Here is a 26,487-nt window from a genome sequence, read left to right on the forward strand (position 1 = left end):
CGGAAACGAATAAGGCAGGATAACGATAAATAGGAATACCATTAGCTTCAAATTGATAACTGTGTTATTTACAATCTAAGTATATATAGGAAATATAGTATAATAGTAGCAGTCGAGGGAGGTTTTAGGCTTGATTTCTGACCGCGGTCAGAAACAGTATAGGCTAAAGTGGCTTTTCACGTATAAGGAATTTCTGATAGCCGTTAGAAATAGTAGTGGTACATTGGAATTAGAGCGGGCTGTAGGAGCTTTTACCCTCTTAAGGTAAAAAGGAAATACAATAAGATATAGGTAAGAAATGCACAATTTATGTAGATACGACTCTTCCTATGTTTGCACTGTTTAGTAACCCGTATGGGTAACCCGCAAACCCGCGCGGGTTACCCAAGCTAACCCGAAACCCATTGCGGGTTATGAAAGTCGACCCGAAACCCGACCCATTTGCGGGTTGGGTTTTTTCGGGTTTGCGGGTTTGCGGGTTTTGGCGCAGTCTAGCTAGGACATATTATCACCCCTTCGATAAACAAACACTATTTATTCGACATAATTGTTAACGTAGCAGATTAAAGAATAGAGTGACACGTTCATAATCAACATCCGACCCAGGGGGGCCGGATTTCGGGACTCCTCTGGCCGGCCCAGCAATAGCTTGCAAGTCAACCTTTGTCATGCCAGGGTGCAGATGGACATCATATGAAAGTGTAGCTGCATCTCCAGATGAATGAAGGCGCTGTATACCCGTGAGTGCAACGATCTTTACCTGTCGCTGGGAAGTACTAGCCGCTAAACGAGGCCTGACTGTCAGTACACTATGCGACGGAGGAAGATGGACTGTGATATTCTGTTGTGAAACAAGCGACGAAGGGGGGATATCTAGGCAGAAGTCCGGTTGCAACGACAAAGAGGTATGTGTAAGAATCCGAATATTACTAATCAAAGCCATCCTTGGGTCTGGCTTTAGTTAGCCGAGAGTCCCGCAAATCTCAGTGGGAGTCAAACCTTGGCCTGATCGCCTTCGAAGCGAATCCATGGGCGAGTAGCCGAAATGGGGCTGGTAATGGGCTGGCAAGGGGTTAGCAAGCGCTGGGAGCTGACTAGGCGACAAAATGTCTACTAAGCGCAACGTACCTGAACCGGAAGATGAATGTCGAGGGACATCCGAAGAGACATCAAAAGACGCATTGGGGGGATTTTGCGAAGTGGATATTGTCACGGTGGCTGCGCTTGACATCGAGTCCAGTAAGCCCTGCGCACTCATGGAACTGTTCTGTTGTTGCTCTGAACCAGATGGTGTGGTTATGGTGCTTGACCTGGGGCTGTCGAATTGCCCAAGAGAGAATTCTCGAGGAGACCTATTGATTTCTTGACCTGCTGGTAATCCAGCCCCGGCAATTTCTTGCGTATTGCCTTGGGATTCGTTCTTGAATGTGACATCTGAGGGGTGTCCATCGTTTTTGGATAGTGTATCGGAGCTCTGCCCAGGCATTTTCAAGGTTAACCTCTGCGCCATTGGGGGCATGGTAGTGCCCGCTTTCAATTTGATGCGAGGCATCTCAAGGGTTCGATGTACCTCAAGGGGATTCGGAACAAGCTTTTTAGCTTCTGCAACCCGTCGGTGGAAGTGATTCTAGGTCTCCAATGTCAGCATGCCGAACGGGACGGATGGCAAGAGCATTGCGGTATCGGCTTACCTCCAAAACTCCAGCGAGAATAGAGATATCACTGTCGTCTTCGTTATACTCCCTAGCATTTCGCCATACATAGCTGACCTCCTCTTCGAAGGACTGCCATGTAGGATATGCGGTGGTTTTGGATGAATTCTTCCTGCTGTCTGTACCACGAACTCTCTTTTGGATACTCCGTAAGGACACGGGATGTTGAATGATCTCATAATAATCCCGGTACAGATTCCGGTCTGGTTTCCCAATGAACGGGTAAGAAACGTCCTCGCCACTAGTCCGGGTCATCAGCCTTACGCAAAAGACCAGGATCAGTGATACCTACTCCGAATCCTTGAGCCGGGTCAACTCGGACATAATCTTGTCCTGTGCAGTTTGAAGACTATCACCTTCAAAATCCGCCTCAGACTCGGCCTGCGACTCCGGGGTTCGATCTGCTTCCTCTGGTGGCTCTGAGTCCAGATGCGACGACGCACGATTGGACTCGGGAACCATGAGATCATCGTCCTATCACACGCACGATAGCTTGAATTAGCGATTGAAATATGCGATCCGGTCCATATGCGCAAAGAAGTGATTTAGGGTAGTAAATAGACATTTGAATAGCGTAGGTCGAATTGCCATATTCACAATGTTGCAATTGTCCTCCATTCAAGTGTCAAGGGCCAATCAATATGCATTGATGCAACAAACTGATACTTACGGATACCTTTTGGCGTTTCGTTCTACGAAACTTCATATCTGGGGAAGCTGCGGCAGCCGCCCGTCGTTTTGAGGTCATCTTGGATTACTTCTGATAACGTCCCGAGTCGCGAGTCGAGTCACACATTGAAGATAGTAATCTGTGACTGAAGGACCACAGGTGAACTGGAAATACAAATTTAATAAACAGAGGGTCAAATTGGTTGAAAGAATTTACAAGTAGTGATAAGAGAGAGTATGGCAAAGGGAGATATCCGCATAGACATTCCTCATCTCGGGACGTGTTGCAGACGCGTCCACGGGGTCATCTCGGCTTAAGTAAGACTGGTGGATCCAGGTGTTCGTACATACAGACCTCAGTTACTCCGTACATATACTTACATACATAACTAGTATGTACATAGGTAGAGTAGTACAAAATGGTCCTAATTGATACCCTAATTACAGCTATCAACAATTAAATATTTCAATTGGTATGTGTACTCCCATAGTACACAGTACCCAGGTAGTATCTGTTGAAACAACAACTTGAAATCTCATGTACGGTCTTTTACACAGCAGTAACTTTGGTACCAATTACGTATTGTGCATGCATAACTTGATCTTAATCACGTGATTAAAACAGTCGCGATTGGATTGACACCTGAGGCACTCAAAAATGGTTGTTTCCCTCCCCCCCACTATTTTCCCGAGTCCCGCAAAACAAGTCCGGTGATTGTTGTTTCTACAACTTACACCTACTCTTTTTCTCTATCGCGTCACACACTCTTACTCTCACCTGATAATCCATTCTCGGTACTTTGATTCCCCAATATCAAGTCATCCTACACAACCCTAGGGCCCCTACAGGAGTCCTGTGAGTGTACGTTTCAGTTGTCGCTACATGCGATAATCATTCAGCCACATTGTGAGCCACATCCCCAGGCTACTTATCTATTGGCCTTGTTACTACAACACATGAAAGAGGCTGATATTGACAATTTGTATAGCTGAGAGACCTTCTCAATCTACTATCCCAATGGACATCGACCCAGCTAGGCGCAACAAGAAGCCCCGTCTCCTCTTGGAGACGGAGCGCGAGAAGCTTGATGAATTTGTGGACTCTATTCACTACTCAGCAAGGTGAGGACCTCATGCCATTGTGATAGACTTTCCATTGACTCCATATAGATACAACGATGACAAATTCGAATATCGCCATGTGCAGCTCCCAAAGAATATGCTCAAAAAAATCCCCACAGACTACTTCGACAGCTCCAAGGGAACTCTGAAACTGCTTTGGGAGGAGGAATGGCGAGCCCTGGGTATTACACAAGTATGTTGAACATAATTCGAGGATGTGCATGGGTTCTAGTTCTAACAATGTGCGCGCGCAGAGCTTGGGATGGGAGCATTACGAGGTGCACGAACCCGAACCTCATATCTTATTGTTCAAGTCGGTTATTTGCGAGCTCCTCCCTTGGCTGTGTCACTGACTGTCTTACAGGCGCCCTCTTAACTACCAGCCTCCTCTGCAACAATAGGTTAGTCATTGATTGGCGACGTTGTGCTTGGAAATATGAGCAGTTGAGAAAGACATTGCTTTATGTTCCTTTATGTTCGTTCATGGTGGGCACACGCGCGTTCGCAATATTCCTCATTAGCGTTCACAAAAGCTTCATGATTGAAGTTCTGGAATGAGACCAAGTTTCATTTTCTCCTTGTCCGGCATTTCATTAACACGCTAGACTAGGCTGTCTCTCTCTCCCCCCCTTCTCTCTATTATCTCATACGGAAGACCAACGTCTGTCCTGTTACGGTTGCCTGGACTATGCTAGCGTGATCATCAAATCCCGTTTTTGGCCAGTCATTCTCCTTACTGGACAGCGGCGAGGCTGCTACTGCTGCGCTTCTCCACTCCCTGAACTTGATGTGAGCATCTTGAAATACTATCCCTAGTCAGGTTACCTTGGAAGAATACTGTGGGCGAGACATGGACCTTCTCTGCTTGGTTCCTCTAGCCGATGTTGGAGGGGAAAACAAACCAAGTGTTTGCAAAAGGGGGCAGACAGATAGATGCATACCTGAACCATCTACTAGATGTCCTTGGCTATTCGGGTTTCAGCTTTAGTTGCTTGCTTGGGCATTTTCACTAATGGTTAGCAAATCAAGTAACTTCCTTTCAATTCCTACGATATGAACACCTAGGCAATTCACGGGCACAGAGTATTAATAACCCTCATATCCATGGCTGCTTATACACAAATGTAGGAGTGGTTTCGAATTTAGGTCGGTTCCTTGAATGACAGTGGAAAGTATGTATCTACATAGTATAGCATTCATACAGAGGGCAAGATGGAGGGCCTTGAACTCAATACACATTCTGTGGAACTGAAAGGAGACCGATATGCTTTAGGCCCTAACATGAGAACTCTTCAAAATTCTGGGTATATGTGATCAACGTCCTAATGCCTTCTGTCTCCTCATGTTCAGATCCTTGAGCGTCATTTCCACAGTTCGCCATTCACGTTTTGCTGGATCATACTCGCCTCTCACCTCAAATCGACAAAACCCATTAGGCCCCTTCAACCCAACTGGACCCGTGATAAAGAAAGATCCTCGGCGAGCAGACCCTGGTGTCTGGGCCCGTTCATGGTTCAATCGTAATTTGAATGCCTGTGACGCCAAGTGTAGATCTGAACCTGGGCCGAGGTCTGGTAATGGCAACCGCTGTAACAAAGATATAAGGGAGGATGGATGGTAGTTGGGATTCTCGGTATTAGGCGGCATGTTTTCCTTGAGCCCATCGGTCAGGGGTGGTTGTAGTTCAGATTGATCTTTTCGGCCAATCCAGTTCCCTCCCTTGTCACCGGGCGCGGCAGAAGAATCATTCAAGAAATCAAATGCATCTAGTGACTCCCCTGCAGGTTTCTTGAAACGATCCAGTTGCCTTAGTAATAGTACTAGATACGCATCTCTGATTGCTAGAGCAACATGAACTGGTTTCATGAAGGTCTGTAACCTATCACCTATCTCGGGGTCCATTGGCTTTGCGACCCATGATATACTGTCGTTCTTAATCTCCACCCTGTCTACTATCAGTATAAGAACCGAGGTTTTAGAGAGTAGGAGCACATACCCCGATCGCACATATCCAGGAGGGGCACGGTTTGGAAATTGATGAACAAGCCAGAATCCGGTGAGGGAGAGAGGCTCCCCGAGTATCTGTGACATCTGCCTCCCCGCATTATCTAGAACGATTGTGGCAAGTTCATCTAGACTCGTAAGCGAATGATGATGAGCGGGGATTGAATCGATTTCTTACCCCTAAGCTTCTGAAGCTTCTTCCGATCCTTGGATAACTTCACAAATTCTTGCCACTCCGGATCCGATGTAGCATATAGCTCGCCTTGTTGCAACCGAGACCAGGCAAGCGGTATGAACAGCATACTCTCGTTTTCGACCTCTTTCCCGGTGGTTTCGCCGCTTCCTAAGGAGGTTTCACGCGAGGCTATCTCCTCAGAGTTGGCCACAGGGGTTATATCGGCATCGTCGGTATCGTCGTCAAATCGTACTAGCACGAATGTGCTCCAGAGGTGGAATGCGGTGCCATACAGAAGACATTTTGATATGAACGATCTGAGGGAATTCTGCGTCAGTCTAACCAAAGCCTGGTTGACTTCAAACATGGTTCCTTACCTAATCCAAGGCCGCCTAAACCTCACATGTCGCACATTTTCTGGGGTTGACAAGTTGGAACGAGCGTGTGTAGGACTGAAGAGAGACGAGCGTGCGTGAGGACTTCGAAGCAGATACCTGAGCCGGAGCATTGGGAAAAGCCAATCCCTACAATGATTCTCACTAGAGTATCATCTCAATTTAGAAAAAAAGGAATGGACAGAATCCTTGAGGCCTGATATGCACGAGGATTTGTGTTGCGAGTTTGTCAATGGCAACGGGCTCGGCGGTTTGGTGGATTATGTAACATGCGGCGGTGCAGGCCCGGCCCTATACCTCAGTAGGTACCATAGTTATATGTACACGATACATACGTGTGTACATATCCATGATAATTAGCTGCCTTTGATGACTCTCAGGATCAATAGTATTACTACCAGAACAGAGTCATGGGCCATAAAATCCATGACATGGGTGTTACAGGTACAAGTAAATAACTAGTTTAACTCCCCAGGTAACTAGTCGAGGTACATACTAGACCACGTGACACCTTAGGTGATATCTTATCGGATGCCCCCAAGTCGTCCGTAACCAAATGGTATTCTGTCCTTGACTCCTCGCCGTTGTACCCAACAAATCTCCAGATACCCCCAGAGGAGAATCTTGATGTGGGCATCGCCACGTCTGCCAAAATAGTCTTGCCCTTATCTCCGGCCCTCCCGATTTTAGCAATATGCGCTGGGTGTCTGCCTTCCTTGCCCTGGCATTAACAGGTGCATTGCAAGCAAATGCACTGGATGCTACAATCTTCACCTTTCCTTCTAAGACTGCAACCTCTTTATCTGGTAGTCTCCAACAACAAACAATATCAGAAGATGAGGCCCGGCTTGTTTTGGAGCTTCGTATGAAGTCCTCTGTAGCATCGGTCCTCGGAATGGTGGATGCAGACACTGTGCACCACTTGAATCAGTTCGCTCAAGATGATTTCACTCTCTTTGGGGGAGCTGCTGGGGGGATTGCTCTTAAGAAAAGCATCTTGATTCTGGAAGGGGTCGACCAGGAAGTTGGTAAGTGGAAGCAGACTCACACTTGACTAGAATCTAACTAATGTCATGCAGCTCTTGTCATGCAAAAAGCCCAACCAAACCATCTTCATATTCCACAAATTTCCTCGCCCTTTATCGGATTTGATCTCCTGGAATCCTTTGTTGAAAGCAGCCCCACTGCGAAAGGGGACCGTGGACAGACCTGTACATACTCCAGCAATGCTAGCAGGGCTACATCATCGACATCCCAGGTAGCAAAGCCAACTTTAATGACTTCACATTCCCTCGCTAATTTTTCAATTATACCAGACTCCCAAGGAATGCCTATCTAGGGACCCCATGTTTGCCGATGGGTCTGATTTGCTTTCCCGTGACTCGCTGCCACTGATTGATTCAGTGGAATCCTGGATAAGCAAGGATCACAAGGATTCGGCTTTGAAGTTGTCCTTCAAGGTATCAAGTTGCCCCTACCTAACTAGTGAATGATTTCTAATTCCACACCACCAATTGCAGAATGCGTCTGGTGATTCTCTTCTTAGAACCAAGCTCCTAGAGGGATTGCTTCTTCACCTAGCTAAAATGGCATCAACCAGCAACCGGGAAATCACGACTGTTGTTCTACCCCCTGGTGTCAAATCAGAAGGACTCAGCCGCCAAGGTGCGAAACCATCATCGGCACCAGTCACCCAACAAAATGCCTTCAGGAGGTCGGCGCAGAATTCTGCGCTGCGGTCGACACTAGCGCCTGTCTGTCATGCTTCAAACTCATCGTGCGCCGAATCTACCAATAATTGCTCTGGACACGGTTCCTGCTATCTGAAATACGGTTCGGGCGTTGAGGGAACGACAGGAAATTGTTATGCATGCCAATGCAAACAAAGTGTTGTTCAGAATAGCGATGGCACCACCAAGACTATTCAGTGGGGTGGATCGGCTTGCCAGAAAAAAGACATCAGCTCACCTTTCTTCCTTGTTGCGGGTGTTAGTCTGCTTGCCATCATTCTGGTTGGTAGTGCGATTGGAATGCTTTTCAGTATGGGCTCACAGGAGCTACCCAGTGTTATCAGTGCTGGTGTAGGAGGTCCTAAGTCTCAGATGTGAGTGATTATATGGAAAGCCGTGTAGGTGTTAGGGTGCGGTTTTTTTTGGTTTTGTTTTTTTGCTGTCCTTTTGGGGGTCAGGGCTTCATGTTCTTTTCCTCATTCATCCCTCAAGTCTTTAGGCAAGTTTTACTTTGCTTTGTTTCTGATTACCCCTTCCCTACACTACATCAAGGGGGAACTTCCAGATCTATACAGCAAGCAGTACATACATGTAAGGTGGTGCAAACTATTTTAGAGGGCATGGGGCTATACCAAAAGAATGTATTGTATAGCATGTACAAAATAATACTTTGTATGTATGTAATCCGGTGTTGCGCACCAAGAGATAGATAGATATTTAACCAATGCACAACCCATTCAGCCTGCTAAATGGACCAAGAATTGGGGGGGTGGGCAGTGGCGGCCAGAAGCACCATAGAACAAGGTTCCTCCTCATAACTTGAAATAGGGTGAGAGGGAGACAAGAGACAATTCGTAAATCTCCAGCCGAAAGAAGAAACAAGAACAAGGTCCCTATGATCCACATGCGCCCCAGTCCAAGTTGCGCAAAAGAAAACGATAAATTACACATATCAACTCATAAACAAGGAAAATAAAACTCCAGCCAACATTCCAGATGTGGCTCCGACAAAAAAATATTTTGCAGATTAGTCAAATCGTGATGGGGTATGAAAAGGATAGCAGTCAAAGATCTATCATGTGGTACCAGCTTCGACTTGACGAGGTGTGCGTCCTTCTGAAGGCAGCGGATCCACAGGCGAAGTCCTAACTGCAGGTGGTTGTCTTCCCGAAAAGGGAAAATGGATGGGAAACTGGCGGAGCCGAGTGGGAATCAATCGAGACCAGGCAGATTGACTCGAAGAATCCGAGGCATGGACTGAGTCCAAAGGTTGATCTCGCCCACTCCGCACACGCTGTTCTCGGGTTGGAGATGTGTCTCTTTCCTCTGGCGATGTCGATTGAAATATTCGGCTAGGCAAGCCCATCTGGACCCGAAATCTATTTGCCCTGCCGCCAGTCCAAGCGACTCGAGGAGGTCTGAGAATTGCATCCGGGTGGGTCGAGGCTGTACGACGACCCTGGCGATCTGTGACAGGCTGTGATTCGGCCTGTGCACGGGGTTTGGGGACATAGTAATCGGCTTTGCACAGAGGGCAACATGCCCTTCTACTAGTCAGCCAGGGGTCGACGCATGAGGCATGGAAAGCATGTCCACACGCAAGTCCCCGGATATCATCATCGTCCTCAATGGTATCTAGGCAAATCGCGCAAGAATCGCCAGGGTTGGGCAGAAGATCAGCAGGAACAGCATTACGAATGTAGGCATCACCATCATGGTCCTCAAGATTAATGTTCATGTTTTCGTTGGTCAAAGAATGCTGCCATTTCTCTTTCTGGATACCTGCACCACTGGATTGTTGAGCAGAAGGCATCCCAGATACTGACGGGCCCTTCTCCTCCAAAGCCTGCACCGGAGGGCCATCTTGCAGCTCTTGAATGGGGATTTGTGATGTATCATTGGAACCCACTCGTCCATGGCCCTCGGTGGATGGTGATATTGCCGCTGTGTGGACTCCAGCCGCTGTTGTCACGATATCACTTTCATCTTTTAGGCTCTGGGGTCTACTATTCGGAGCGGTGATACCCCCTTCTGTTGGAAGACCCTGGTTGGCGCGAGTTGATCTCCACACTTTGTACTTGATTAGTGGAAACCGCCCGTTGACTTCATCCATTGTCATTAGCCTTTTCTCCCTTCTCCTGCGATGAGGTCGTGGCATAGTGACCAAGTCTATGGGCTCTCCCGCTTCCTCACTGCGGAGCTGACGGTTTCGTTGGCTATATCGAAAGCAGTACTTGACTCCGACGATGATCCTGCGATAACCGTTAGATGTCATCCCTGGAACACTGGAAGGCTCGCTCGCTGGTCTGGACAGAGGGAGCATGAAGCGACATACCATAGATTTGTGAACACAACCCCAAATCCAAGAGCGACGAAGAATAATAAAGGTGAACTTGTAGGATTATTTGAACCCGAACCCTCTCCGCTGCTACTAGCAGTAGTGGTGGCAGCACTGCTAGAGGTTGATGTTGGTGTTGAAGACATTCCGACTACAATTGAATATGGAAAATGACCCCGATCTCACTCAAAACGCGGTCACTTGATTATTGTTGGAGTCTCAGTTGCCCCAGTGTCGATCCTTCATGCCTCGGGTTGTGTGTACAGGGCAACCCTGTAGATAAATTTCGGGGTAGACTCCAGCAGATTAAGTCCAAGACGACGAGAAAGTGGATGTGAACAATCCAAGGGTATGTATCCCATGCGACTGAATATTTGAAGATTAAACTTGATGGCCTGTGATAGATGATCGACCGTCAGCAGAACACACAGAACTTCCTGCGAAGAGAAGGTGAATGCCGGGAGTCGATCTCATATCATTATCGGTAGAAATGAGTAGAAGAGACCTAAGCGAGGTGAAGAGAGATAGAAGAACAAGGGGAATAGAGAGACGGGAGAGGGAGATGGAGAGATGGAGAGATGTAGAGATGTAGAGATGGGGAGATGGAGAGATAGAGAGATAGAAAGTGGATCAAAGCAGGATGGAGGCCAGTCCTGATTTAAGGATGCATGCGGGCAGAGACTGACGCCTGAGGCTGGAAATCACGGGACTTTGTACTTTTTAAAAGTCTCAGATACATCGAATTTCACAGGGTTTCACAGGGGTTAGGTATATGAGATGTGTAAGGTACTTCTGAATACATTCAGGGGATGAGGCCAAACCCCCTAGTTTTTTTATTCTATTTCTTTTCAAATGGTTGTGTATTGCATATTATTGCATGGGTTTAGTTAGCTAGTCACATCCATGTACATGTACATAGTACATAACTAGTACATAGTTACAGAGTAGCATCATATATAATATTTAGTGTAAACCCCACAATTTGGAAACAATAGCCTCGAGCGAAGTCTGATATATGAAATGTCAATTATTATAGATTCGGTCTGAATACTACCTACAGAGTATATATGGTATTATGTAGGCAAGAGAGGTTGTAGTACTCCGTACTCCGTATGTAATTCTCCCTTGTAAAAAAAATAAAAAAAAAGATTACTTCGTATCTAAAGTGAAAGAAGAAGACGGTCCTGCAATGTAATACATATATAGATAGCTAGAAACTAGAATATAGACACAGACATGTATAATATCCCAACAAAAGGCGAACTAAATAAAAAGTCTCATATGGCCGTTACACCGCTCCGTACCTCCCCCGAAAACCCCTGGTTCACCTAAGGGAACATCAGAGATCTATCCAAATGCAAACTTCCCTCTTCATCACATCTGCACACATCCAGTTCCACTATGACTATGGCTGAAGCTAATCCAGTGGTTTTCTTTGATATTGCCCTTGGAGGTAAGTGGGCTTTATTGGCATGCTTTGGTCCAGGCATCTGAGTAGTCATCCCCACATGAACTTCTGCTAAGTAATATAATCATATACAGGCGAGTCCCTAGGGCGAGTGAAGATGGAGTTGTTCGCCAATGTCACTCCACGAACTGCAGAGAATTTCCGCCAGTTCTGCACCGGTGAGACCAAGAACTCCAAGGGACAGCCCCAGGGCTACAAGGGAAGCAAATTTCATCGAGTGGTATGTGGTCTACCTCTGGATATCGATACAGAACTAATGCTTGCTTCAGATCAAAGATTTCATGATCCAGGGTGGAGATTTCATCAATGGCGATGGGACGGGGTCATGTACCATCTACGGCACCTCGAAATTTGCCGATGAAAATTTCACTCTCACACATGACCGTGCTGGTTTATTAAGTATGGCTGTAAGTCTGAACACCTCACTAAGGGGAATGCCTAGGACTTTACTCAGGACTTCTCACTAACAACAACAGAATTCGGGCCCAAATACCAATGGTTGCCAATTCTTTATAACAACCACGGCCACACCATTCTTGAACAACAAGCATGTGGTCTTTGGCCAGGTGATTGATGGGATAGACATTGTTAAGATGCTGGAACACACCCGTACTACTAAAGACAAGCCCAACCAAGATGTAACTATTGTGCAATGTGGAGAGATGTAATACTAATTACGCAAATGAGATGATATCTGGGATATCCGGGAAACAGCGTACAAATCCATAGCTCCTATGATTGCAAGAAAAGAGGTTGAATCATGGAAATATATCAATTTCTTATGGCTTTAGTAACCAGGGCTCTTTGGGATATTTCATAGTGATCGGCACAGACATGATATCTCCGAACCAAAAAAAAAAAAAGGGACTTCACAGAATCCTGTCCTCAAATCTAGAGCTTGAACTTATTCAGATAATCCGCAGCCAGTGAAATAGCCTCCTCGACCTTGTCAGCATTGGTACCGTTACCAATGGACGTAGGCCCCTTTCCTCCTGCTTTTCCTCCCACGGCGCCAGAGACGACGGCTGCCCAGTCGCTTGCCGAAGCACCTTGGTCACTCAGTCCCTGTGTCCAAAATCAGTATAATAATCCATAAGTAATGTTTTAGTTGCTCCCCCCCCCTAAAGCCAAGAAAGGCAAGATTGATGTATCCTGTTACTCACCTGAGAGATGTAACATCCGTGTGAAACCCGACCTTGTTCAGAGTCGGCCGCCAAGAGATACACACTCTTGCCCTGCATCTTTGATTTGACATGGTTGAGAGATTCACTGACAGCCTTGGCATTGGCAGAAATCGGAAGCTGGACCACAAGCCACGACTTGTCTTGATTTTCCGGAGCTTCGAAATAGGAGGTGATAGCGTCGACTGCTTTCTTCGATTCCAGTTTTTGTTGGGCCTTTTGGCCATCGAGGACCTGCTTATTGATCTTGGCAAAACGTTCGCGGAACTTGGCCTTTTGGACGGCGGAGATTGCAAGCTGGTTGAGATCCACCTGGACTTGCTTAGCCTCCTGCTCCTTTTTGGAGCCCAAAGGCAACGCATTCAGCCGATCAAGGCGTTGTCCGAATTCCTCGGCAACTCTCTGCACCTCATGTGCATCCTCTCCAGTGACGGCAATAATTCGGCGAATTCCCTTGGCAATGCCATTCTCCTCCAGAATGATCAAATCCTTGATGTCGCCTGTCTTCTGCACATGAGTTCCACCACAGAACTCAATGCTGACTTCCTGCCAACGGGGATCCTTGACATTCTGCAGGATTTCCTCCAATTCCACACCGACAGAGACGACACGAACAGGATCAGGGTAAGTCTCACCGAATATGGCCCTAACGCCGGAAATTTGCTGGGCAGTAGCGAGCGGAACTTCTTGGGAGTAAACAGCACAGTTCTGTCGGATATACTCGGTCGCCTTGGCTTCGATCTTCTCGAGCTCGGCGTCAGAGATTGCGCTCTTGTGGGAGAAGTCAAATCGGAGCTTCTCGGCGGCCACCAGGGAACCCTTCTGATCAACACCATCGCCCAGGATCTCCTTCAGGGCGAAATTCAGGATATGGGTTCCGGTATGGTTATTCCGGATGGGCCAGCGTCGGAGCTCGTCATACTCGCAAATGACAGAATCTCCGACAGCAAATGATCCGTATTTCATGAAGCCAGTGTGTAGAACGTATCCGGCATAAGATTGCACATCGCCAACTTCAAGCTCCGCTTGTCCGTCAATGATGATTTTGCCTGTATCGTTTTCCTGACCACCCTGTTCGGCATAGAAGTTCGTACAGTCGAGAATGACGCCAAGCTGTGCCCCCTCGGGAACATCGTCGGTGTTATTGTGGAAAGTTTTCCCATGGTAGATAGCCTTGACGTGAGAAGTGATGTTACCTCGGCCATATTTAGGCGAATCATCCGTCTTTTGTACGTCGTTCATTTTCTCCAGCTTGCCTAGATCATGAACATCAAGCTTAACCGTGTTCTCCGCGGCCTTCTTTTGACCCTTGCTGGCTTCCTTCGCCTTCAAGCGAGCCTCTTCAAACTCAACATCATCAATGCGGAGGCCACGTTCCTCCGCCATAATCCGAGTCAGGTCAACAGGGAAGCCAAAGGTGTCGTACAGTCTCCAAACATCGGCGCCATGGAGCATATCGGTGCCCTTAACTTTGGCCTGCTGGGCGTATTGCTCAAATTGCCGTTCACCTCTATCCAAGGTCTTGGCAAATGACAACTCTTCCTCGTCCAAGATTTCGATCACGTCTTGCTGCTTGCGCTTGAGTTCAGGGAACATTTCACCCAATTGATCCACAACAGTCGGCACTAGCTTAGCGAAGAAATTCCCGATATCGACCTGGAAATATTTCCGGGCATAGCGAGCTCCGCGGCGTAGGACACGGCGAATCACATAGCCACGGCCCTCGTTGTTGGGAATGACACCATCCGAGATAGCGAACATCAAAGTCCGCACGTGGTCTGCAACAACACGGTAGGCCGTGTCAATTCCATCGGCATCCTCGGCGCCAAAGTGACCGCGGTATTCCCGGGCCCCAGTGGTATTCTGGATAGCCTGGAAGATCGGAGTGAAGACGTCGGTATCGTAGTTGGAAGGTTTGTCCTGGAGAATTGACACCAGTCTTTCGAAGCCCATTCCCGTATCGACATGTTTGTTGGGCAGGGATCTCAAAGAGCTATCCGGCTCGCGGTTATATTGGATGAAGACGTTGTTCCAGATTTCCAACACATTTGGGTCGTCTTCATTGACGAGGTGAGCAGCGTTGCGCCCACCGATCCGATCATAGTGCACTTCACTGCAAGGTCCACATGGGCCTTGGTCACCCATTTCCCAGAAGTTGTCTTTCATATCTCCAGGAAGAATGTGGGATTCAGGAACGCCCACCGATTTCCATAGCTCTTTAGCTTCCAGATCCGGTTCCAATCCACCGGCTTCATTACCCTCAAAGTAAGTAACGTAGAGGCGATCCGGGTCTAGCCCATAGACTTCTGTCAACAGGGTCCACGAATAAGTGATAGCTTCTTTCTTGAAGTAGTCGCCAAAACTCCAGTTGCCGAGCATCTCAAAGAAGGTCTAGAGATTCTGTCAGCATTTCTTCTGTTGAATAATAGAAATGGGGTTTCAATACTGACATGGTGATAGCTATCCTTGCCAACATCATCCAGATCCTGTCTCAGGTCAGTCAGTGGACCAAAGCCCCTCCAAGATCCCTCTTTTAAGGTTTATCACGGCACACCCACGTTATGTTTGCCACCGGCACGGAGACACTATCCAATTGTATCAGCAACAGTTCCAAATCGAATTTTTGTTTGTGGGAAATATCCAATACCTTTTGCGAGTTCGTTGCGCGCTTCATCTTTCCAAATTCCGACGAGGCGTCAACGGTGCCCAGGAAGATGGACTTGAACTGGTTCATTCCCGCATTGGTGAAAAGAAGGGTCGGATCCGACAGAGGAGCGACGGGGGAAGAAGGGACTGTATACAAGAATAACCTCAGGTCAGTTCATGTCGTTGGCGGGGGTGGAGGGGTAGGGTAAAAAAAAGAGAATGGGGTTCAACCCACCGAATGTATGGCCATTTTGTTTAAAATAATCTAAAAAGGTATCTCGGACTCGCTGAGCAGTCCACTCTGAACCGAGAGAAGTCATCCTGTCGAATGTGGGAGGGTTGGTTGACAGAGAGTGAACAAAGCAAGAAGAGAATGTTCTGGGTTGATTTCTGCGAAAGAGATGAGTCAAGGCCCGTTCCCCGTTCGTCACCACCCCAGAAACCCGCATCGAGCAACGAACTTGACCCCCCCCGATCTGTGCACTTAGAAAGTTCAACCACCTTTGATCTCTTCTTCTTATTCCTCCTGCTGTTGTTTTTTTTTTAATATCACTTGCGCAATACCCAAGAGAGACAGACAGAGAGACAGAGAGAGAGAGACAGAGAGCGGCAAAGTGGATGGCGGGTGAGGAAGGTCACGGGAAGAAGCGCCCGGCCGAAGCTGACCCCGATGGCGCGCAACCGTTAACGAAGAGATTTGGACACCTACGAATAGGTAGGCAATTGAAATTGAAATTGAAGGTTGTGGAAGTTGTCAAGTTAACATATTTGTAGATAATAGCGTGCCAATCTCCGCTCGGACCAAACTCAAGGGGCATCTCGAGCACATCCAACATATCCAGCATAACCAACATGACCAATATAATCAGCATAACCAAGAGCTCTCTCCCCGAATGATGCAATGATCTTGGATGATACTAAGCATACGACTTATATTCACAACCTGGATCAAGAATTAATGGAAGCCGACTCTCCTGGTTTGGTGTTTTCACCATTCGTGCAGAAAGTGCTTTCAGTCCCTCAATCCGTTCTATCCGACCCGAAACCCTCAGGTAAAGAACTCGTTCTTTATACGGAACCATCTTCCCTCACGGTTCCCAAGGAAAAAGATAATGTTCGAAGAGCAATTCTTGAATCTCGAGCACGCGCTAGAGAGAACAAGGTTTCGGAAGATTTATACGATGATCCAATGGATATTGATAGTTGAAAGTGATGTACCTCGGGAAGTACAGAGTACAATATGAGCGATATGGGTAATTAGGATAGCGAATTGTATAATTTTTGTATCTTTTAGGCATGCAAACATCTACGTAGCATACATAACTAACTAGTTAGTTATAGTTAACTAATGTACAATAGTTAAGTTACAGTACATGATGTATGAAGTATGTAATATACTCGGTATTATTACTAAGAATAACCGGTATCACGTGACTCACCGCTCCCGAAAAATTTTCTGGTTTTTTTTTGTGGCTCCGACTAAAATATGCACTCGGCTTGATAAAAAAAAATTTCCTCTCTCCCCCACCATCCCTCTTCCCATCCCTCCCTCAAAATCACATCTACAATTTCATAATGGCCGATTCTGAGGTTTACGACGGTGCCGTCGGCATCGATCTTGGTGCGTTTTTGCTCTACTAAATTCGATCGCACAGCTGCTAATTGCCTTTTTTCTCTTTCTTTAGGTACTACCTACTCTTGTGTTGCCAACTACGAGGGTACCAATGTCGAGATCAGTACGCTTTCCTCCCTCAAAATTCGATTTTTCTCAGAAATACTGACCATTTGATCAGTTGCCAACGACCAGGGTAGTTACACTACCCCCTCCTTCGTCTCTTTCACCGACAAGGAGCGTCTGATTGGTGATGCCGCCAAGAACCAGGCCGCCATGAACCCTGCCAACACTGTCTTCGATATCAAGTGAGTTATTGGAAAAAAAAAATTCTTGCGCAGTCTATCAATTCGAGATGTGCGCATTCTCCACAATTCCAAATTCGTTCTAACTCAAATGGAACAGGCGTCTGATCGGTCGCCGCTTCGAGGACCCCATCGTCAAGAAGGATGTTGAGTCCTGGCCCTTCAAGGTCATCGACCAGGGTGGCAACCCCGTCGTCCAGGTTGAGTACCTCAACGAGACCAAGGTCTTCTCTCCCCAGGAGATCTCCTCCATGGTCCTCATGAAGGTATGGGAAAATATATATTTCACCTTAGTGGGATTTGTTCGCTGACTAGTTGGGGCAGATGAAAGAGGTCGCTGAGATCAAGCTCGGCAAGAAGGTTGAGAAGGCTGTCATCACCGTGCCCGCCTACTTCAACGACAACCAGCGTCAGGCCACCAAGGATGCCGGTGCCATCGCTGGTCTGAACGTTCTCCGTATTATCAACGAGCCTACTGCTGCCGCTATCGCCTACGGTCTCGGCGCCGGCAAGTCTGAGAAGGAGCGTAACGTCCTCATCTACGATCTCGGTGGTGGTACCTTCGATGTGTCCCTGCTGAACATCCAGGGTGGTGTCTTCACTGTCAAGGCCACCGCTGGTGACACTCACCTTGGTGGTCAGGATTTCGACACTAACCTCCTTGAGCACTTCAAGAAGGAGTTCCAGCGCAAGACTGGCAAGGATCTCTCCGGTGATGCTCGTGCTCTCCGTCGTCTCCGCACTGCTTGCGAGCGTGCTAAGCGTACCCTGTCCAACGCTACCCAGACCACCGTCGAGATTGACTCTCTCTTCGACGGTGAGGACCTCAACTCCTCCATCACCCGTGCCCGTTTCGAAGACCTTAACGCCAAGGCTTTCTCTGGCACCCTCGACCCCGTCCAGCAGGTCCTCAAGGACTCTGGCATGCCTAAGAACAAGGTTGACGAGATCGTCCTTGTTGGTGGCTCCACCCGTATTCCTCGTATCCAGAAGCTCCTGAGCGACTTCTTCGATGGCAAGAAGCTCGAGAAGGTAAGACAAGACCGCACCATTTGATCTAACGTCAACCCCCAGTTACTTACCTTGGTTCTTCTTTTTCTATAGAGCATCAACCCCGATGAGGCTGTTGCGTACGGTGCTGCCGTTCAGGCCGGTATCCTCTCCGGCAAGGCCACCTCTGCTGAGACCGCCGATCTGCTCCTTCTTGACGTTGTTCCTCTTTCCCTTGGTGTTGCCATGGAGGGCAACATCTTCGCCCCCGTTGTCAACCGTGGCCAGACTGTCCCCACTATCAAGAAGCGCACCTTCACCACCGTTGTCGACAACCAGAGCACTGTCCAGTTCCCCGTCTACCAGGGTGAGCGTACCAACTGTGCTGACAACACCTCCCTGGGCGAGTTCACTCTTGCTCCCCTTCCTCCCATGCGCGCCGGTGAGGCCGCTCTCGAGTGTGTCTTCGAGGTTGATGTCAACGGTATCCTGAAGGTTACCGCCACTGAGAAGACCTCTGGCCGCACTGCCAACATCACTATCTCCAACGCTGTTGGCAAGCTTTCCAGCTCCGAGATCGACCAGATGGTTGACGGTATGTTTCTCCTGCAGACTGTAATCTTATGACCACACGCTGACCCGACAATTTTTAGATGCTGCCAAGTTCAAGACCAGCGATGAGGCTTTCACCAAGCGTTTCGAGTCTCGCCAGCAGCTCGAGTCTTACATCTCCCGTGTCGAGGAGATTGTCTCCGACCCTGGTATGTCCATGAAGCTCAAGCGCGGCAACAAGGAGCGTATTGAGTCTGCTCTCAGCGACGCCATGGCCCAGCTCGAGGTTGAGGACTCCACCCCCGAGGACCTCAAGAAGAAGGAGCTTGCTCTCAAGCGTCTGATTACCAAGGCTATGGCCACACGGTAAATGCATACATGGGAAGACATGAACATAGACTTATGGCCAACGAATTTTCCTCTTTCCCGGGACTCTGCTTCTCAGGGAATCTGCACCATGTAGACCTTGGGCAGAGTTGGTCTCTGTCACGCTTTGTTTATGAAGCCGGGCAACTTGGGCGCAGTTTTCTTTTCTTGAAAAGTATGATTTGTTTTGTTTTTTGTAGACGAAGTTCGCCATCTGCAATTTAATGACATTGTGATGATCCTCCTCTCGTTGTAATACTTGGAATATTTGTATTTGGTAGTTCTACATCGTTGATATATAGTGACTTTTTTTTTTGGCCGTGAGGCGGAAGACCGGGTAACGTGAGAGAGATACCTCTGAAATGTGCACCTCCGCTCTTCAACTTTTAACAACAATCGCTTCCACCATGCAACACATTATAACCCAGTCAATTCGCTCGTTTTACCCTCGTCTTGTTGCACGTCCTCAAGGGACTCAGGTCTTTCGACCATTATGTCTCCTACCCCGAACCCAGCGCGCCACTCCTCTCAATCGGCGTGAGTTTGCCAATTCGCCTGCCCTATACAAGAAAAAGGACAAGGCCAAGAAAGCTTCTGGTTCTGCCTCTGAGCCTGAGGAAAGCTCTAGTGCTCCTTCCGAAGATCCCTTCGATCTTTCCCAATTACACAATGGCATTTCCACAGCTATTGCTCGGCTAAAAGATGATCTGTCCAAACTTCGCGCAGGAGGACGGTTCAACACTACAGTCCTAGAAAGTTTGAGAGTCCAGCTGAGCAAAGACAGCAAAGATTCGGCCAAATTGGGAGATCTGGCGCAGGTTGTGCCCAAGGGAGGACGGATGGTTACTCTTTTGGCGGCCGAAGAGGATGTAAGTTCATGATGCTCGACCACTCTGGTTTTGTTTTTGTTTTTGTTTTTTGAGCTTCTTTCTTGTAGCGGCGTGAGCCTGCTATTGCTGTCCCAATGAACCAACTCTAATACATTTTGAGCAGCACTTGAAACCTCTGACTTCAGCTATCGTCTCCTCAAACCTCTCCTTGACCCCTCAGCCCGATCCTCACAACGCTCTTCAGCTTAATATTCCTATCCCACCGCCTACAAAAGAATCCCGGGACAAGAACGTCCAAGCTGCCAAGCAAGCATTCGAAAAGGCTGCCGGTGTCGTACGTGACTCTAGGGGTGCCATGCATAAACGTCTCCAGGATATGCAGAAGAAGAAACTCGCTCGACCAGATGACGTGCGCAAGGCTCACGATCAGATGGAGAAGGTTACAGAGCAGGGCCAAAAGGAGGTGAAGGATGCATTTGAAGCGGCCAAGAAGACATTGGAACAGGCATAAGAAGCCCAATTCGCAAGCAAAGGGAAATAACGGGGGAAAAAAGAGTATAGCCTATGGCAGTGGGCGTTTTGTAAAATACGACTTTGTAAATCTAGGTACAGACATAGGCATAATTGGGGAAGATATGGGGAGAACATGGAGAAAACGAACCCGATCAACGAAACAAAATATAATACAAATCACTTCTTGGCACTAGTTCGGATATCCTTAGGCGCTCTTGGTCTTGCGGCCAGCAGAGACAAGAGATTCAATCTTGGCCATGAACTGTGAGGTCTTCCCGGTTGTCTGGTAGGTCCCGTTATTCCGGAGGTTCTTCAACACCTCTCCCAATACAGCATGCCCATCTTTCCCAACTTCACACGTGGGGTAGTTACCCTGGACGAACGTTGCCATGAGAGACTTGGTGGTTTTTGCGTCGAAGGGACTAAACTCGACATTTCGAGGCTCCACAAGGTCACCCTTGCGCTGTGAAATTCGATCGGCACGAAGCTGAGCCAGTCGCTTGGTCTCTTCCAAAGCCTCAGCCTTCTCATTATCGTTGTTGAACAGAACGCTCTGGCCCTTCCATAGGCGTCTTCCAAGCTCATGGGGCGGGATATAGCCATCGGCAACGCGGCCGCCCAGGCCGGAAAGCTTTTCGTAGATGGCAGCCGAACGTGAGTTCACGTCTGTGGGAATCGAAGGCCAGGTCTTTTTCAAAGTAGAGTAGCTAACCTCCTGGGGCTCATAGCGAATAGGGGTTGGCCGGGATTTGATGATTTGCTCCTGCAGAACTTCGTCGATAGCCGCCGCTTCGGCATCTTCGCCCTCGTCATTCTCGGAAGATTTTGCGTTCCTGCGTTTGCCATTTCGGTTACCCTTGGCGGCTTTGGCAGCTTTGGCGGAGGGTTTGGGTTTGCGATTTGGGGGTTGGTTGCCGCCTCGAACGTTGCGTGATCTCGGGCTGCGGATAATCTTAGGTTGCTCTCCACCGCTAGCTCGCGCCGCCGCAAAAGATCTAGCATCAATCACTCGAGGAGGACGAGCTTGGGACTGGTTGGTGCGAGCTGGAGGGCCATTAGGATTGCGAGGCCGGTTGGAAGGTGTAGCCGATGAAGGGCGGGTATTGGGTTTACGGTTGTCTAATGGGCGAGTGTTAGAATTCAAATTCCCAAACCAAATTTCACGGCACAATTGCACAACCGTATTTATCTTGCTCAATGTCCTCTTGGATGTACCTACCGGATGGCTGGGTTTGATCTTCGGCGGCCACTGTACGAGTACAGGAGAACTGGCGAGCAGGTGTAGAAAGACCGAATTTTGCCCGCTCACAGTGCAGCGAGATCTGCCTCAGCTGTGGCCGAAACATATTGTGTTCTGAATCAACCAGGTCGTGTCACTAGAACGTTTTTGGTAAAGAGACTCGATGCTGTTTGACGCGGAAAGATTGAATGAAGAATTGCAGTCACGTGATGCACCGCCTTCCTCTGGGCTCCTCTCCCAAGTAAACACAGCCATCGTTAAGTCTTCCTTTTGATTCATTGCAATACCTTCTAATTGCCAAAATGCTTCGTCGAAAGCCCACGGCTATTGCTATAACCTCTGAGGACATTGCTGCCTTTGAAGAAGCCAGACTTCGCAAACTGTCTGAAGAAAACAAACACCCAGAACAGCACGCAAAAGGGTCCTCCAATGCGAACCTTGACCCCAGCGATGAGCTGAAACCACTCCCAGGTGACAAGGCTAGGATTGTTCGGACCCGGGAAGAAAGGATAGGCATTAGTCGGCGTGGTTGACTGTCTATCCCGTGATCTCGAGCCCCTAGATCACCGTTGCATGTTGGAACGACTTATTCCATACCACAACACTTGGATATGAGGTACATGACCCAATCGTGATATGCTTACATGTGTTTATTGGCCCTTGACTTTTTTTTTTCTTTGGGTCATATCATTCGTCATTAACAAGAAACAAATAGTGTAGGATCTTTGGCGATGAAAACACAACACCAGCCCCATACATCAATGCATCATCACACACCATCCTCCTCGTATTACCGCGAGTGATCGAATAATAATAGAGCGTGGTGCTTTTCAAGCGTCAGATGGTCATGACATTTATATGATATGGGTTTCCCCTCTGCCAATATCTACTGATATCCCAGCATATCTCACCATTTCGCCTATGGTGATCCATTGACTAGGACGTTGATTAATACTGGAAAAGCGAAATGGCGCATTGAAATATCTTCTCGACGAAACAGAAAACAACGCATACTACTTTGTTCATCCAGATCACACCTATGGGACATCTTGACCAAACCTGATGCTTTAAGTGGCCCCTCTCTCTTTTGGCATATTCGAAGACTTGTTTGCTTTGATCAGATACTGTAGCTTAAAAAAATGGACACGGAATGCAACACATACACCGAGGATGAACTGAACATCCCTTCCACATAAGACAAGTGCTACCTTGCCACTGCTCTACTGGCATGTCCAGCGATCTAAATAGTGTCTTTTCCACAACTGTCAATTCTTTTCTAAATTTAGTTCCCAGGAGACCAATCAAAGCAAGCTGGTGATGTACAACGGGATTCATGCATCAATCATCATCCCGGCCGGTCAGAGATGTCACGATGTTTGGACATCTCTGCCCTCAAACTTTTTCTCGTTGAGCCATGCATATGTCCACTGGCGCTTGTAATGCAAAAAGAAGAACAGATAAAGATTTTACCAAAAAGAAAAAGAAAATAGGTAATATAGGGTGACAATGGCAATGGTTGCCTGGGATAGTTGGATAAAAGCTAGCAGGCCAAAAAAAAGAAGAATCGGGCGACTGAATGGGACAGAGACAACCCTGGAAGATGGTAGATGATTTGTGTACTTGTGCGTCTCATCCTCGTTGGCGTTTGGATATATTGTCGGGGCTAACATCAACTGGGTAATTCCATCGCCGTTTCAGACCTTGTGGATCATACACACTAGCAACACTTTGCTGCCAGTCTCGTGCTGAAAACACAACTGGGGGGGCCTGGAACTGGGGAGGCGAGAGAGACTGGGTAGACGCGACAGAGGGCACTTTGTTGGGTGTCTCGTACTGGACGGGGTATTGGGAGTTCATAACATTTTGTACACCCGGTACTGAATTGTTTATAGGCATTGGCGGGGAGTTTGCGCTGACGGTAGAGGGATTGACAGAGAAAGCCATGTCCCATTGACTAGAGCGAGAGATTAGTAAGAGACCAAGCGATAGTCGAGTTGTCGAGAAATCCAGTACGTACGTGATGATTCGGGTCGGGTCCCAATGGGTTTCATCGACCGAAGGGGCATCTAGAGGGTGAGTTGTTGGAGGCTGATGGGCAACCATTCCGAGGGATTGTATCTGAGAAGATGCGTCGGACTTCGAGTCTTCAGCACCAGTCGAAATCGGAGGGGTTACTGGAAGCGGATTGTAACGCACTCTGGATTGGAGTTGATTCAAGTGCGGATGGTAGTGCGCATCCATAGGTGGACTAGGATGGTAGGGTTCTGAGGGACTCCCGTATGGGAAACTAGGCTTCAACTCGAAAGGACGATGCATGTCGGCGGAGAAAGCCAGTCTTAATGAATCGATCTGAGCTTGAATCTCGGCCATGGGCCAGGCGGTGGAGCACGTCTCGAGAATTCTCATATGACGGGTGAAAAATTCACGGGCATCTGAATTGAACTCAGGGTCGGGGGAGGTAATTGCAACCTGCTCGGATTAGAATGGTTTTGCTATGGGGGAAAAAAGAAAATCCCATATATTGTTGAGTGCTTACCAGGTGCAGCATCGTACAAGTCAGGATACAATAAATGGCAAAATTGATGCCTCTTTGCATGTAAAGTAGGCCAGATAGCCCGAACCTTTGCAAGATGGCTTCTTGTAGTCGACAAAGGCTTTTTGCCGAGGAGTAACACAGTGACATATGGATCTTCCATTCACCACCGGCTGCAAAAGATTGAGAAGCGAAAAGCTGAGGGCGATGTAACATAATAATGGCGAGGTGGCAATGAGAATGCATATTGCCCACAAAATGAGATGGAAGCCACGGCGGAGAACCATCGGCAGGATAATTGACCTGTAAATCTGGAGGAAGATTGCGAAGCCAGTCTGCGAAAAGCGGGTTGTTTTGTACAAATCGGGCATCTGCACCCCAGTCCTTTTGCTTCTTAACTTTGTGATAGATATCTGTAATGATGCGGATGTGATGTGCGTTGCGAACAAAATGGGCGTATTGTCTTGAGCGGTCGAGCTCGTAATGATCGAGACCTCTGATATCTAGTGTCGGACGCATGTCCACTGTTTCAGGATCGACCCCGTAATCCGAGCGGCCTACTTTGATCAGAAGCTACTTTTTTTTTTTTTTTTACAGATGATGGGACAGAATAGACTTACCTTGGGGCCCACCGATCATCACCTCAACCACCAAGAGAGCCTGCCACACTCTGGTGTGTACCAAGCATTCAATTGGACTGAGTCCACACGGCTTGCCTTCGGCATGATTGCTGTAATGTTCGTGGATGTCCAAATCTTTCGCCATTGAGACAATAGTCTTGACAGTTTGCCAGGACCGATAATAGTACCCTTTCTTTGGCAAAGATTCCCTTGCTTTTAGTAGCAGAAGTAATGCTTGGATAGTACTCAAACGTGGCACATCCATAAAGCTAGTCTCGTGCCCTAAGAGATGTCAGCTTTTTTGAAGATGGGGTGGACGAATTTGCAGCATGGACTCACTATTGGCCAAGGCAAGCCACTGGGCGCCTTCTGCGGGCTCATCAGATAAACGGCCCGCACAGGCAAAGAGGGCCTCGAGGAGAAGAGGAGAGATGGAATGGCGATCATGCTGCCATTGATAGTACAGATGGGCACGAGATACGACAGGAACATAGGGGTGTATCTCATCAAAGTAGATCTTGAAATAAGTCATAACGTCATCTTCGGCAGGCATGAGCTCAGGGGGAATTCGAATGGTCACACCCGAACCGGTTCTGAGAGGTGGAAATTGCTCTTCAACCTCGTCCTGGACAGGGGCATCGGGCTCAATTCGATCGGTGCGTTGCCTTCTAATGTACGGGGCTATCGAAGAAGGTGGGGTGTTAGCCATTAGTCGCGGGAAAATCCGTAGAAAAACAATGTCCCATACCAATCCCACTCTCGTCAATCTTTAACTCCCCTAGTACATCACTGAGGTTTTCTGCAGTTGACTGATCGTTATCAACATACACATTCCGATCTGATCCCATCGACGGAGTTTGCGGCCCGGGAAACATTTGAGGCTGTTGAAAAGTTTGATGTGACATTGCCATTGGTGGTGACTGAAGATCGTTGTAGATGCTGGGTTGAGCCTGAGGGACGAATTGGGAATACATGCTCATTTGATCATAGTGGGGGATAGTGTTCATGGTTGATTGACTGTTGTCCTTGAAGACCGGGGCCGCTGAAAATGTATGAGAGCCCTCAGCTGCATTGGAGGGTCCTCCAGTCTCTAGAGTAGACTCGCCCTGGCCATCAGGGAGAAAGTCTCCATCTTGTCCAATGGTCGGAGGGACACAAACCAGCTTTAGACGAGTGCACGCAGAACAAGGCCACGTATTTGTCGTGGCTGCGTCACACTTGATTTTCCTTTTCCGGCAACCATTACAGGCTCGCATCACTAAACGACTTGTCAGTATTTGTTGGCTTGTGATGGACGCTTTTCATACCTTTCAGCCTCTTATGGCGGTTATGCTCATCAACAAATACATAGTCTAACACCGATGAATGGTTAGTCCAACATGTAAGGAATAGATGATGAGGGACATACTTTTCTGGCCTTCTCTTGGGGGGCCCGATGGGGGCGCGAATGAATAACCTTGCATGCTTGCTGGGTCGATAAAAAGTG

At 47.9% G+C, this 26,487-nt stretch overlaps 13 protein-coding genes across 13 annotated transcripts; 7 read left to right on the forward strand and 6 right to left on the reverse strand.

The window, feature by feature from the left end:
- Positions 1-550: 550 nt before the first annotated feature.
- On the reverse strand, positions 551-2,460 carry N7455_011689 (bromodomain-containing protein; the record flags this gene model as incomplete). The annotated part of the gene is made up of 7 exons (XM_065606733.1): positions 551-951; positions 1,000-1,062; positions 1,129-1,474; positions 1,571-1,627; positions 1,692-1,953; positions 2,005-2,186; positions 2,383-2,460. 7 exons carry the CDS (start codon positions 2,458-2,460, stop codon positions 551-553), a joined length of 1,389 nt encoding a protein of 462 aa, XP_065459899.1.
- A 939-nt stretch (positions 2,461-3,399) lies between these two features.
- N7455_011690 (cyclin-dependent protein kinase regulatory subunit CKS1) lies at positions 3,400-3,904 on the forward strand (the record flags this gene model as incomplete). The annotated part of the gene is made up of 4 exons (XM_040960403.1): positions 3,400-3,503; positions 3,552-3,696; positions 3,758-3,816; positions 3,868-3,904. 4 exons carry the CDS (start codon positions 3,400-3,402, stop codon positions 3,902-3,904), a joined length of 345 nt encoding a protein of 114 aa, XP_040809142.1.
- Positions 3,905-4,817: 913 nt separating this feature from the next.
- On the reverse strand, positions 4,818-6,190 carry N7455_011691 (uncharacterized protein; the record flags this gene model as incomplete). Its single annotated transcript, XM_040960412.2, has 4 exons — positions 4,818-5,448; positions 5,500-5,635; positions 5,686-5,999; positions 6,060-6,190. The coding sequence occupies 4 exons, from the start codon at positions 6,188-6,190 to the stop codon at positions 4,818-4,820; spliced, it is 1,212 nt and encodes a 403-aa protein (XP_040809191.2).
- Positions 6,191-6,771: 581 nt separating this feature from the next.
- Positions 6,772-8,185, forward strand: N7455_011692 (DUF3844 domain-containing protein; the record flags this gene model as incomplete). The annotated part of the gene is made up of 4 exons (XM_040960408.2): positions 6,772-7,105; positions 7,157-7,335; positions 7,394-7,537; positions 7,598-8,185. 4 exons carry the CDS (start codon positions 6,772-6,774, stop codon positions 8,183-8,185), a joined length of 1,245 nt encoding a protein of 414 aa, XP_040809194.2.
- A 640-nt stretch (positions 8,186-8,825) lies between these two features.
- Positions 8,826-10,686, reverse strand: N7455_011693 (E3 ubiquitin-protein ligase RNF103). Its single transcript, XM_040960386.2, has 2 exons — positions 10,143-10,686; positions 8,826-10,059 (listed from the first exon to the last, which is right to left on the reverse strand). Exons 1-2 carry the CDS (start codon positions 10,289-10,291, stop codon positions 8,883-8,885), a joined length of 1,326 nt encoding a protein of 441 aa, XP_040809186.2. The 5' UTR covers positions 10,292-10,686; the 3' UTR covers positions 8,826-8,882.
- Positions 10,687-11,546: 860 nt separating this feature from the next.
- cyp3 (putative peptidyl-prolyl cis-trans isomerase) lies at positions 11,547-12,281 on the forward strand (the record flags this gene model as incomplete). Its single annotated transcript, XM_040960385.2, has 4 exons — positions 11,547-11,598; positions 11,688-11,833; positions 11,883-12,020; positions 12,090-12,281. The coding sequence occupies 4 exons, from the start codon at positions 11,547-11,549 to the stop codon at positions 12,279-12,281; spliced, it is 528 nt and encodes a 175-aa protein (XP_040809138.2).
- A 223-nt stretch (positions 12,282-12,504) lies between these two features.
- On the reverse strand, positions 12,505-15,889 carry N7455_011695 (alanine--tRNA ligase; the record flags this gene model as incomplete). Its single annotated transcript, XM_040960420.2, has 6 exons — positions 12,505-12,678; positions 12,777-15,185; positions 15,245-15,280; positions 15,353-15,379; positions 15,442-15,587; positions 15,676-15,889. The coding sequence occupies 6 exons, from the start codon at positions 15,887-15,889 to the stop codon at positions 12,505-12,507; spliced, it is 3,006 nt and encodes a 1,001-aa protein (XP_040809195.2).
- A 169-nt stretch (positions 15,890-16,058) lies between these two features.
- Positions 16,059-16,345, forward strand: N7455_011696 (uncharacterized protein; the record flags this gene model as incomplete). The annotated part of the gene is made up of 2 exons (XM_065606734.1): positions 16,059-16,155; positions 16,215-16,345. The coding sequence occupies 2 exons, from the start codon at positions 16,059-16,061 to the stop codon at positions 16,343-16,345; spliced, it is 228 nt and encodes a 75-aa protein (XP_065459900.1).
- Positions 16,346-17,015: 670 nt separating this feature from the next.
- On the forward strand, positions 17,016-19,269 carry hscA (putative Hsp70 chaperone (HscA); the record flags this gene model as incomplete). Its single annotated transcript, XM_040960416.2, has 7 exons — positions 17,016-17,061; positions 17,126-17,176; positions 17,234-17,360; positions 17,458-17,623; positions 17,682-18,389; positions 18,462-18,942; positions 19,001-19,269. 7 exons carry the CDS (start codon positions 17,016-17,018, stop codon positions 19,267-19,269), a joined length of 1,848 nt encoding a protein of 615 aa, XP_040809155.1.
- Positions 19,270-19,627: 358 nt separating this feature from the next.
- Positions 19,628-20,606, forward strand: N7455_011698 (ribosome-recycling factor; the record flags this gene model as incomplete). The annotated part of the gene is made up of 2 exons (XM_040960353.2): positions 19,628-20,134; positions 20,259-20,606. 2 exons carry the CDS (start codon positions 19,628-19,630, stop codon positions 20,604-20,606), a joined length of 855 nt encoding a protein of 284 aa, XP_040809200.2.
- Positions 20,607-20,813: 207 nt separating this feature from the next.
- N7455_011699 (uncharacterized protein) lies at positions 20,814-21,954 on the reverse strand (the record flags this gene model as incomplete). The annotated part of the gene is made up of 2 exons (XM_040960389.1): positions 20,814-21,727; positions 21,828-21,954. 2 exons carry the CDS (start codon positions 21,952-21,954, stop codon positions 20,814-20,816), a joined length of 1,041 nt encoding a protein of 346 aa, XP_040809197.1.
- A 196-nt stretch (positions 21,955-22,150) lies between these two features.
- N7455_011700 (CDC26 family anaphase-promoting complex subunit) lies at positions 22,151-22,381 on the forward strand (the record flags this gene model as incomplete). The annotated part of the gene is made up of 1 exon (XM_065606735.1): positions 22,151-22,381. One exon carries the CDS (start codon positions 22,151-22,153, stop codon positions 22,379-22,381), a length of 231 nt encoding a protein of 76 aa, XP_065459901.1.
- Positions 22,382-23,329: 948 nt separating this feature from the next.
- On the reverse strand, positions 23,330-26,487 carry N7455_011701 (Zn(II)2Cys6 transcription factor). Its single transcript, XM_040960354.2, has 8 exons — positions 26,410-26,487; positions 26,309-26,353; positions 25,750-26,259; positions 25,341-25,682; positions 25,002-25,283; positions 24,385-24,938; positions 23,866-24,317; positions 23,330-23,802 (listed from the first exon to the last, which is right to left on the reverse strand). The coding sequence occupies exons 1-8, from the start codon at positions 26,462-26,464 to the stop codon at positions 23,478-23,480; spliced, it is 2,565 nt and encodes an 854-aa protein (XP_040809165.2). The 5' UTR covers positions 26,465-26,487; the 3' UTR covers positions 23,330-23,477.

The sequence above is a fragment of the Penicillium solitum genome (assembly GCF_028829755.1).
Source record: "Penicillium solitum strain IBT 25940 chromosome Unknown utg000009l_segment0_segment0, whole genome shotgun sequence".
Classification (NCBI taxonomy): Eukaryota; Fungi; Ascomycota; class Eurotiomycetes; order Eurotiales; family Aspergillaceae; genus Penicillium; species Penicillium solitum.